At 35.7% G+C, this 11,057-nt stretch overlaps 1 protein-coding gene across 3 annotated transcripts; it reads left to right on the top strand.

The window, feature by feature from the left end:
• Positions 1-4,390: 4,390 nt before the first annotated feature.
• LOC130976071 (probable protein phosphatase 2C 42) lies at positions 4,391-8,464 on the top strand. Of its 3 annotated transcripts, none has more exons than XM_057900819.1 (5): positions 4,391-5,033; positions 5,389-5,759; positions 6,009-6,063; positions 6,913-6,977; positions 7,832-8,464. In XM_057900819.1, the coding sequence occupies exons 1-5, from the start codon at positions 4,745-4,747 to the stop codon at positions 8,042-8,044; spliced, it is 993 nt and encodes a 330-aa protein (XP_057756802.1). In that variant the 5' UTR covers positions 4,391-4,744; the 3' UTR covers positions 8,045-8,464. The 3 variants fall into 3 exon arrangements, with proteins under 3 accessions (XP_057756802.1, XP_057756803.1, XP_057756801.1); XM_057900820.1 differs by lacking the exon at positions 6,009-6,063 and adding an exon at positions 6,741-6,756 and having other exon boundaries at positions 7,832-8,463; XM_057900818.1 differs by lacking the exon at positions 6,009-6,063 and having other exon boundaries at positions 4,393-5,033; positions 6,741-6,977; positions 7,832-8,456.
• The last annotated feature ends 2,593 nt before the right edge of the window (positions 8,465-11,057 follow it).

Raw genomic sequence — 11,057 nt, 5'->3', positions numbered from 1 at the left:
AATTTAGAGGCAATTTCAGTGCTTAAAATATCGGCGTTTTAATTGAGAAGACGAAGACGAAGAGGAGCATCATATCATTCCCAACCTCAATCCTGAACTCGCTTTCTTCCTCCAATTTGACCTGTTGCTTCACCCCTTAACTCGATGTACCACCACCGTGCACCATCATCATTGTTACACTATCACAATACACAGTTCAAAAGAAAATTTGATTTCACTTATTTATATAAAACGATTCAATTCCAAATTCTATTCGAGGGTTTTTGTTTCATCAATCACTTGTTCATTCTTCTACAAGTCTCTAACACTTGGGGAGAAAAAAATTTCTGAGTGTACAACAATGACAACAGAACCAATAACAATTAGGAGGAAAAAATTACAATAGACAAAGAGAAAGATTTCCACATAACTCAAAACTCTGAGCGGAAGAAATTGCGGTGCTACAAGTAGCAACAGTGAAAGCTGTTATGAACCTGTCATATGGAGCCCCAAACGGTCCAACGATGACCCGGGTCCCAAAGCCCAAAATATCCCTACGGCCCAAAGTAACTAGAAAGTCAGGAATCTCTAACTAATATTCAAATTCAAATAATTTTTTTATCTTAGCTAACAAGATAAGATAAGATAACAACAAAAACTAATAATGAGAATCAGGGGCTCCCTCAGGTACGTCACACATTCGTAACCCACACTTATACCTCTTAGATCCATTCTAACTTGAGCGTCGAAGTGTGCAGATATCACCACCGCTGCTCCAGGAGTTTGATCATGTCATCACCAAGACCAGCGAGTCCCCGATCTTTCTTTCAACGCGTACTAGTAAAGTCTTGTATAAAAATCAAACCTGCTCGTAATGACATGTTTCGTGAAGAAGAGGACGAGAAAGCACAATTTTAATGGAGAATTTTTAATAGAAACACCTTTAATGATGACGATAGCAACGACGAAGCAATACCCTTAAGCATTGTTTCAATAGTGGAGTTGAATTCGGTTGATGATGATGTGCACAACGAAAGGAAGAAGGAGGGAATAAAGGAGAATAACAGTAAAAAAGCTAATTTTATCTTTTTAAAAAATTGAAAAAAAGAGATAATTAAGATTGAAAAAAATAAAAGTATCTTTAATTTGAGAACAAAATATTTTATTAAATCAAACGTTTTTTTATCACAATAAAGACTTAGTTAAAAAGAATTAAGAATCTGACTAAAAAAATATTAAAATCTAATTAAAAATTTAATAAAATTAAAAAACTAATAAATTAATTAAATCTTATACTATTCCTAGACTCTCTTCTGCCATTAAACTAGATGCATGATGACTCGATTAAAATGAATCTTATACATCATCTATTTACAAAAAGAAATTAACTATATATATATATATATATATATATATATATATATATATATATATATATATATATATATATATATATATGAAAGTCTCCGATCCAACCATGATGTAAATGTATTACTCAAATTTTTAAAAATTGAATTAGTCATCAAATAAGTGAAATTATAAATAAAAAAGTTTAATTAGAATTTAACTGAAATTAAGTTAAATATAATAGAATAATATATTTATATAGAAAATATATTTTTTAAAATTTGATTTTTTTATTTATTATTCTAAACCAGTTATATATTAAAAAATTGCACCAATTCAATTGATTAATCAATTTTTGATTAATTTACTGTCAAATAATTTTGTTTATCTTAAATTAGATCAATGTAATAACCACCTTTCAATTAATCAAACCAAATTGATCAATTCAATCTGATTCTCATAACCATACTATTACTATTCATGTGATCTTTAATACAATAGTAAGATATGGAAAAACAAATGCAATTGATAATCGGTAATAATGCTATATGTATCATGCCTTATACTTTTTAATAAAAAGTGAAGATTATCTTTTGTCAATAGATAAATGACCAAAAAATTATAACGTATAATGTACACATTTTTTATAAATTTAGTAATTTTTTTATTTTTAATCTAATTTATTCTTCACAAAAGAAACATCAATATTGATAGATTCAATTAGTTATTATTTATGAATATAGCCAATGCAAATGAAAAAAAAAACTTCAATTAACTAATTAAATATGTCTTATTTCCTTTTTAAAAGAGAAAAAAATAGAAATGATATTACAGTCTATTTTTTAAAAATAAAATCAAACCAAAATTTTCAATTTTAATATTAAAAATATCATAGATTAAATTATTCAGACTGATATTTTTTTTGTTGACTGAAATAAACTAAACAAAGGAAAACAAAACAAACAAAACAAAGGAACTGCTTAAATAGAAGGACAGTCCCGTTTAAGACTACTCTTAAACTCCTTCCAAAGTGAAGGAAGTTCCACATGAGAAAGTTATAACTTCATCGCCATCTTTGCCATAGTGTCTGCCACTGTGTTTGCATCTCTCGTAATCAAACAAAAGTCAACACACCAATTTAAATGCATGATATCTCTTATTTTGAGTACCAATGTATCAATAAACCCAAAATCATCTTGGTGATTAGTAATAAGATTAAACGCTTCCACACAATCCGTCTCACAAATAACATCTCGTTGATCCACATCCCAAGTTAAGAGATATCCTCTCCAAATAGCAAACAATTCCCCTTAAAGAATACTATTACTCTCAATCATTCTCAAACACCCCTTTTGCCAACTCCTATTACAATCTCTAATAACACAAGCAAAACCAACACTATCATCCAAACCAAGATAACTAGCATCACAATTAATCTTGAAAGTACCAATGGATGGGAATTTCAAAAACCATTTAGAGTAGAGGGAAGGGGCATACGTTGTAATTCAAAAATATTTCTAAACTCCTTTTCTGAATTTAATGCCAGGCAAATCATTTTTTCCGGAGGCCAAGTTTCATGGAAATTAAAGATGACATTATTCCTTCCTCGTTATATCCACCAAAGTCCTGAAAAGAACTTGAATGGATGCTCTCTGCTATGATACAAGAATCAGTTCTTCAAATCCAAAGGATAACAAGAAATATCCAACCTATGCCAAACAAGTTGAGTTTTTGGACAATCCCGAATACAACGTAAAATCGATTCCTGGCTAGAAAGACATCTTGGGCACCTATCCGATGACGACATCCCTCTTCTGAAGCGAGAACTTGCAGTAGGAAGAGCCTCCTTAAAACACAACCAAGCCAAAAACTTGTGTTTTTCCGGACCAAGCTGGCGCCAAAGCTAAAGCCAATTCTCCCGCTCTTCCCAACCAAACAGCTGCTTACACAACCACAAGTAACCATTGCGTGAGTCATAGACTTTGGCAACAGACCCAAACCAATACCAACCCACTTCCGAACCTGCTTGTACATCTGGATTGTAAGAGAGAATATTACTTTTCAGATTTTGAGATAAAGGAGAATAAAGAGTATCTAAATACCACCTACCAACCGACCAAATATCCTGTATCCGGAGATTCAAATAAGAAATTTGAACATAATCCATCTTATTAGATAACCGTCCTTCTCTCCTCCAGCTAAAAAATAAAAAATTCTGGTTCAAATCCCAATACACCAAGCAAACCCATCCTTCAACACTTCCCAACCTTTGCAAAGACTCCTCCAAATGGGAGAGTCCTTGTTTTTAGGACAACTAAAACAGTCATATAGAGATGATCGGTATTTGGCATCCAACAATTGGACCCATAACTTGTTTGACTGCTGAAAAAAAGTCCAAATTAACTTCCCAAAAAGAGCAATATTTACACAATAAGGATCTCTAATCTCCAAACCTTCATATTTTTTTGGAATAACTAGTACCTTCCAACTAACAAGATTCAATCCTCTTCCATCAACTTGTCCTTTTCAAAGAAAATTCTTCGTCATAGACTCCAATTTACTAATGATTTTTTTGGAAAAAATAGAGACTTGCATCTGGTACGTGGAAATAGCGACTGCAACAGAATTAACCAAGTAGAGTCTATCAGCCCGATTGAGTAAACTCCCTTTTTAGTTTGCTAGTCTATTCCAAATCTTATCTAGGATATCATTAAAAGTTGAACTGATCACTCTAAAATGACTAAGGGTAACTTCAAGATACTTGCCTAAAATCCTGGACAAATCTGATAGAGGATATCGCAATAAAAACCTCAAGAAAAAAAAGGATAGAAACTAACAAAGCTATTTCTCAAGAAAAATTACTCATATCAAATTAATATAATATTTGTATATAAGAATAATAATTACCATATAAATAAACAAGTATTATGTGAAGAGGTTCAATAAAAATTTGTAGACACTATCTAATGACATTTGAGTAGCCAACATTTTTTAATTGTACAATTTTTTTTTTCTTAAATTATAACCGAAGGAAAAAAAGGGGATAAAAAAGAAAATCAAAATTGAAAAGAAGGAAGGAGGCAAGAAAACAGAAGTGGTTCCCCACAGCATCCCCTTCCCAACAAGAGAAGCAAGAAGCCCGTTCCTGTTACTGTTCCTCTACCACCGAACACACCCGCTTCTTCTCTTTGCTAACCTGCACCTCCTGCCTTATCGTGCGCACACTTTCTTCGATAACATTCACCCACAAAGGCAGCCCCCTTTCTCTCTCATCTCTCTCTCTTCTCTCTCCCTCTCTACAACATCATCGCCATCAACCTTTCCCCATTGGAACCATAAGGTCCCTTTTTTCCGGTGGTGTTAGGGGTTTAGGGTTGGGGGAAGAAGCACTAGGGTTAGGGTTTCTGAGAGATGTTGTATGATGAATCTTCTTTCTCTATGTTGGAAGCCGTTCGGCCACGGCGGCGGTGATGCTGTCTCTTCCGCCGCCGGAAGGGAAGGCAAGGACGGCCTTCTCTGGTTCCGCGATGTCGGAAGGTACGGCTCCGGCGAATTCTCGATGGCCGTTGTCCAGGCTAACCAGGTCCTCGAGGATCAGAGCCAGATCGAGTCCGGTCCCCTCGGAACCTTCGTCGGCGTCTACGACGGCCACGGTGGCCCCGACGCCTCCCGCTATGTCTGCGATAACTTGTTCCGCAACTTTCAAGGTTCCCAAATTTTAGAGTTCTTCTCAATTACGAGCTCGCTTTGCTATTACTTATGACTTATGAATGATCTTTCAATCGATTCACTTTTCGTGATTGTTTGAAAAGTTGTTCCTTTTTTCGTTTTTCACGTGAATCACTGATGAAGTGTGTGTGAACTGTGAAGTAGTTGCTCTGTCTCTATCAATAACTTCTCTTTTGGCTTGTGAATTGAATTTGGATGTGATTTGAACTAAATTTTGATTAGACTTTCAGTCTCTATTTTTTGGTTTCTCGTTCATGGTTTATTTATTTATTTTGGTGAAGGGGCACTTCTTATTGAGCTGTATTAGGCTTTCTGTTTGTTGTTTGTGTGCAGCTGCGTCAGCTGAGTCACAGGGGGTTGTGACGGCCGAGACTATTCAAACTGCGTTCCGGAGAACTGAGGAAGGGTTCACTGCTCTTGTTTCTGATCTGTGGAGTACTCGGCCTCAAGTTGCCACTACCGGGACATGCTGTCTGGTTGGAGTGATCTTCCAGCAGACGCTATTTGTGGCGAATCTAGGAGATTCCCGTGTTGTCCTGGGTAAGAAAGTTGGGAACACCGGTGGGGTCGCAGCGATTCAGCTATCTGCTGAACACAATGCAAATCTTGAGGCTGTTAGGCAGGAGCTTAAAGAATTGCATCCTGATGATCCCCAAATTGTTGTCCTTAAACATGGAGTGTGGAGAGTAAAAGGCATTATTCAGGTAATTTACACGCTTCTTTCTTCCTCTGGAAAAGTTAATCATGTTAAACCAGCATCTTCATGAATGTGATCAAACATTTATTACTTGAATTCTCCAGTGTCTGTTCTGTTGAGGTGCTGTGATCTATGTGAAAATTGTGTATTGAGTTTTGATGTTAGGGAAAACAGTGCCTTCACTGCCTTGTGTGTCCCATGCCTTATTTTATCTGATATTCTCATCCTCACTATGTTCTGGTGTGTCTTGCCACAGTTCTGCCAGAATGCTTGTAAAAGTAAAGTGGGAATGTTAAACATTGTTCTTATTGGTTAGTGCACAAAAAACTACTCTTATTCTACTAAATTCTGGACTTAACTTCTTATCATATTAACTTAGGCCTTGTGGCATACTGTTACATATAATAGAAGGAAGAGACTCACTTGCGAAGTTTACTTAGTTAAGCTTGATGTTTGGTTCTATCACATATATTAGAATTTAGAAGCAAGAAACTCACTTAGGAAGTATAGTTACTTAGTTAGTTATTCTTGGTGTTTGATTCTAAGGTTATTGAACAATCCCATTATAGAAGCAAGACAAACTTGGGAAGTATATTTAGTGAAGCTTTGATGAACAAATTCTAAGTTTATTGAACAATACCGTGGCAAGGAACAAGACTAAATGCATCAGGAATTTGTTCGTGAAGCTAACAGGGGACAATGGTCCAAACTCCCAAAATTGGTCTGAAATATTTGATTTAAGATAAATCAATTTTTATATACTATATTAATTATTTTTTTTCACAGCTAATTTGAACACATTTTTTTCCAGATGTATTTCATTGTTTTATTCAATTAATCAAGTCTGTATTTGCTGGTTAGTCACTGGGTCCAGTTTTGCTGCTAACTCTTGCAACCATTATCCCTTTTTTTTTTTCTTTTGTTAGTATTACTTTTCACACTGGAATAATGACAACATTGTATCACACTTCCATGATGTTTGGTGCAGGTTTCTAGATCTATAGGTGACGTATATATGAAACATGCGCAGTTTAACCGGGAACCAATTAATCCCAAATTCAGACTTCCTGAACCAATGAACATGCCTATCTTGTCTGCTAATCCAACTATTATTTCTCATCCTCTCCAACCAAATGATTCCTTCCTTATATTTGCATCAGATGGTTTATGGGAGCACCTGAGTAATGAAAGAGCAGTGGATATTGTTCACAGCAATCCACGTGTGGTAAGGATCCCCCCTCTTTCTCCTTTCTTTCACTAATATCTGTATGGGAATCATTGTGTTGTTGCTCTCTGCATTTTTCTGGCTACAAATTGCTTTAGTTTAATAATTTAAGTTTCAATTCATACAACAGGTTATCTGAGTGTAACCCCCCATTTTCTTGCAATACTATTGTGAATGGAGTAGTTTCTGTTGCCTTCTGTCATAGGTTTGACAAGTCACACATATTTACTGTTCAGTCGACCCCCCTATCTCAACTGCTAGCCTTGTGCTTGAAGCTTTATTCATTTAGTTTAAAGTTTTGAGTCTCCTTAATCCTCATCACTTCCTATTCCCGTTTATATATTCTTTCTTGGCAACATTCAAAATGCAATTCCAAGATGAGTGCAAGGATTCTTTTTTGGCAAATATTGAGCGGAAAAGATTGTCATTCTGTATGCCTGCAAATTTAGTCCACCCTACGTTACAGGGCTTCTTAGTTGTTAAATTACTTAAATATTCGTATAACATAATTTCCATGATTATGTATCTTTCTATTTATTGACTGTTAACAACCTAACCCACCACAATAGCTTGACCTGTAGATGATGCAACATTAACTTCTCTTTTGTTCTCATGATCTTAACTCAATAAAGGGGAAACCACTTAGACATTTCCTTTTTCTTTATTGCTACCTCTTACTTTATTGGTATGATGCAGAAGACTTTATAGGTTAAACTAAGTTTTTGAGTTGCCATATCATGATATGGCTTTGCATTTTAGTTTTTGAGATTTTATTAATCAGCTGTTATGTGATTTTATATGTCTACCTATACGTTGGCATAATAGTTGATGAGAAAGCTCGTATATGGGTGCAGGGTAGTGCGAAGAGGCTAGTGAAGGCTGCACTACAGGAAGCAGCAAGAAAACGAGAAATGAGATATTCAGACCTGAGGAAGATAGACAAGAAGGTTCGGCGCCATTTTCACGATGATATAACTGTTATTGTTTTATTCTTAAACCACGACCTTATCTCCAGAGGCACCCTTCTCCACCCTCCACTATCCATTCGCAGCGCCCTCGATCACTGACTCACTCTTCCTAGTTTCTACCAATGTAAACATGCTCTTCTTTTCTCCTTTTTCCCCCTTTCTTTTTGGACGGCTTGTAAACATGCATGGCTTTGTCTGCTTTGTCTTTGTGTTATACGGGGGGTGTTATGTTGTGTTCTGGCAACTGTTCCAGTGGATAAGATTGGGTTCTATCACTGGCAGTGTTGCTAGAATATACCATTCACTCTGCTGTGGCACCTATTGAGAATGCTGAGAGACAAAACAACTAATTCGTGAGGCTCCTACTTATCATAACACTTGTTATTAGAAAAATTTATCCATTAATTAAAATATTAGAAGAAAAATTTCATCAAGCCATTTTGATTTAGCAATAGCCCCCACTCTCCTGACTCAATCCTTTACACACTGTTATCAGTCTGAGTTTCGTATATTATACAAGAGGTTTACGTGTGCCGTTGTTTATGATTGCTGAATTCGTCATCTTTAAAGTTAGAATTTTGCGACAATTACGTTTGGTGACCACAGCGACCCCATCTGAGGATTGATTTTATCGTTTAGACTTTAGACTCTTTTTTTTTTTGAAGTCATTGACTTCCGTTAAATGTTACTTCATTTGAGGTAACTTCAAATTCAATCTGCCTCGAGGTGCCAATGCGAAAACAAACTCTAAATAACCATTATTATCTATCTCCCGATCCAGCACAGTTGCGTTGAAACCTATAACACATTTTAGAATAACTCATTAATCATCATGTTAGTTTGATATTGCAAAGTTAAGAGAGTTTTAAACAATGTACAATTCGAATGATTTGATTAAAAATTTTAAACACAGTTAAAAATTGGGTAAAACTGCCTACAAGATCCTCTATATTTTTGGATGGACAATTTCATTCAGGGATTTTTTTAATAAATAAAATAAATATTTTATTTTTTAAAATAAATAATTTGTAATATTTTTATTAAAATATACTGTATTTCTTATCTCATTTACAGTGTAAACAAAATAAGAGTGCATTGATTTCACATTTTTCTCTCACTTCTATCCTTTTTTAATCAAATTTTTGAATTACTACGAGATTATGTCGCGTGCCGATGTACATGATGTGAACATCAACTGATTGAACGCGACATGGCACATTGCTGGGGTAGCCGACTTTGAGATTGGTGTTGGTTTTTGTTTTATGTTTATGTTAAAGCATACGTGTGTGTAGCCATATTTAGGGTACTTTTATAAAAGTAGTATGCAGTATATGTTAAGCGAATGAATATATTATTAGCAATGGTTTAAATGATAGGGTATGATTTTAGGCATACTTTAAAATGGATTTGTTATTTAAATGTTTGTTTAGGTTTGTTTTTCTTTAAACTAAGTTATTAAGCATATGTTTATTAATTTAGTTATTAATTATTTAACTAGGCACCTTATTGTTCCGGGACAATAATTCTGCAATGCTTGCAGCAACCTAGACACCTGATTGTATGACTCTTCCTAATCGTCGTATATCTGCGCAATTACCTTTTGTTTTGCCATCCAGATCTTTCTATACGAGGGTTTGAAGTAATAGCTTTGCCTAACTGCGCCTTGTAGTACAAAGATGTTGATGGATGTGTTGGACTGTATCAATGGCAGAATGTCACGACAGATGAGGCTGTTGTCCAACTGTCGATGGTCCTAAAACATGGTTGGTGCTAAACACGTGTGCACTCCTCTAACCCTACGCGCCTTCCTAACGAAATAACACATACATGGTTGGCATTTACACAAAATATAACAGTGATAAATAATATTAATTACACCACAGTTAAACGATGCCTCACCAATATCTGAGATTCTGTCAAAGGACAACACGGAGATTCCACGAGCATCCAGCTGCATATTATCGGCAATGAACATGGTACTTTAATCGGTCCGACTCCACTACTTGATACCCAGCACTTCTGCGGATGCTGCAATTCTTTACACCCTGCATCACTGCATCTCTAATCTTGAATCTGTGGCAAACCCTAAACTCCACACTACCGTCTAAGTTGTAACCGTCTTCACCTATGTTGCATCGCGTCCAGATCCAACGTTTGATAGTGACTGGGTACAGCTGATAAGGTCGGAATTGGTTGCGGGGCAGGACGAAGATACTGAACTGATGCCTCCACTAGCATCTAAGGTACAAACTCCTCGTCGTCATCATCTTCAGAAGAACCACTATCGTTGCTATCCGCAACATACTCTTCGTCGGATTCCTCACCATCTACGTCCATGTCTTCCACTAGACTCGCAACGTATATCGGTGGTGGTGCGAGAGGTGGGTTGTCCACTTGTCCTACAGGAAATCCGAGTGGCCAGATCCACTGCCACCAACATCACCGACTTCTGTAGAAAGCTTCATAACTTGTTTGCCATGATTCTCTCATGAATGTCAAATATGAACCGCACATGCTCGTCATCATGGAGCCAAAACAGACGAAATCGGAAAACTCTATTTTCCATCGGTACTAGCAACCTATACTCCACCATTCCTATCTCTTTTCTCCCACTATCACCAACGCTACTCAATATTAGACTTCAGCTCGGATAAAGAACTAACTCGCCGAACACTCAAATATGATCTCGGTGTCACTATTTCTCATATGGCAATTGGAATACATACTTACAACTACGTATCCACCACTATTAGACATTTTGGCTTAATGGAAGAAGTGAGATGTTTGTGAAGAATACAAATGATTGCACATCCTTTTATAGCTGTTGAAAATTTGTCGTAATGTATCTTTTTTACATTGTAAACATCATAATTCTTTACGTATCTCGTTTATAGTATAAAACTATAAACAAAATAAAACTGCACATATCTTTTGATAAAAGTGCTACAAATTGTTTATTTTGAAAAATAAAACATTTGTTTTATGAGTAATTCTCCACATACAAGTGATTTTCAATACAAGTCATACAAGTCATTTATATTCACGCCGTTTCACGTTTTTTTTGTGCCTCTTTTTCTTCTTCTTCTTTTTCCGTGCTTCCTCTTCCTCTTTC

This window comes from Arachis stenosperma, chromosome 4 (assembly GCF_014773155.1).
Source record: "Arachis stenosperma cultivar V10309 chromosome 4, arast.V10309.gnm1.PFL2, whole genome shotgun sequence".
Lineage (NCBI taxonomy): Eukaryota > Viridiplantae > Streptophyta > Magnoliopsida > Fabales > Fabaceae > Arachis > Arachis stenosperma.
The sequence above is the reverse complement of the archived record's forward strand: the minus strand, read 5'-3'. Positions and strand labels throughout refer to the sequence as shown.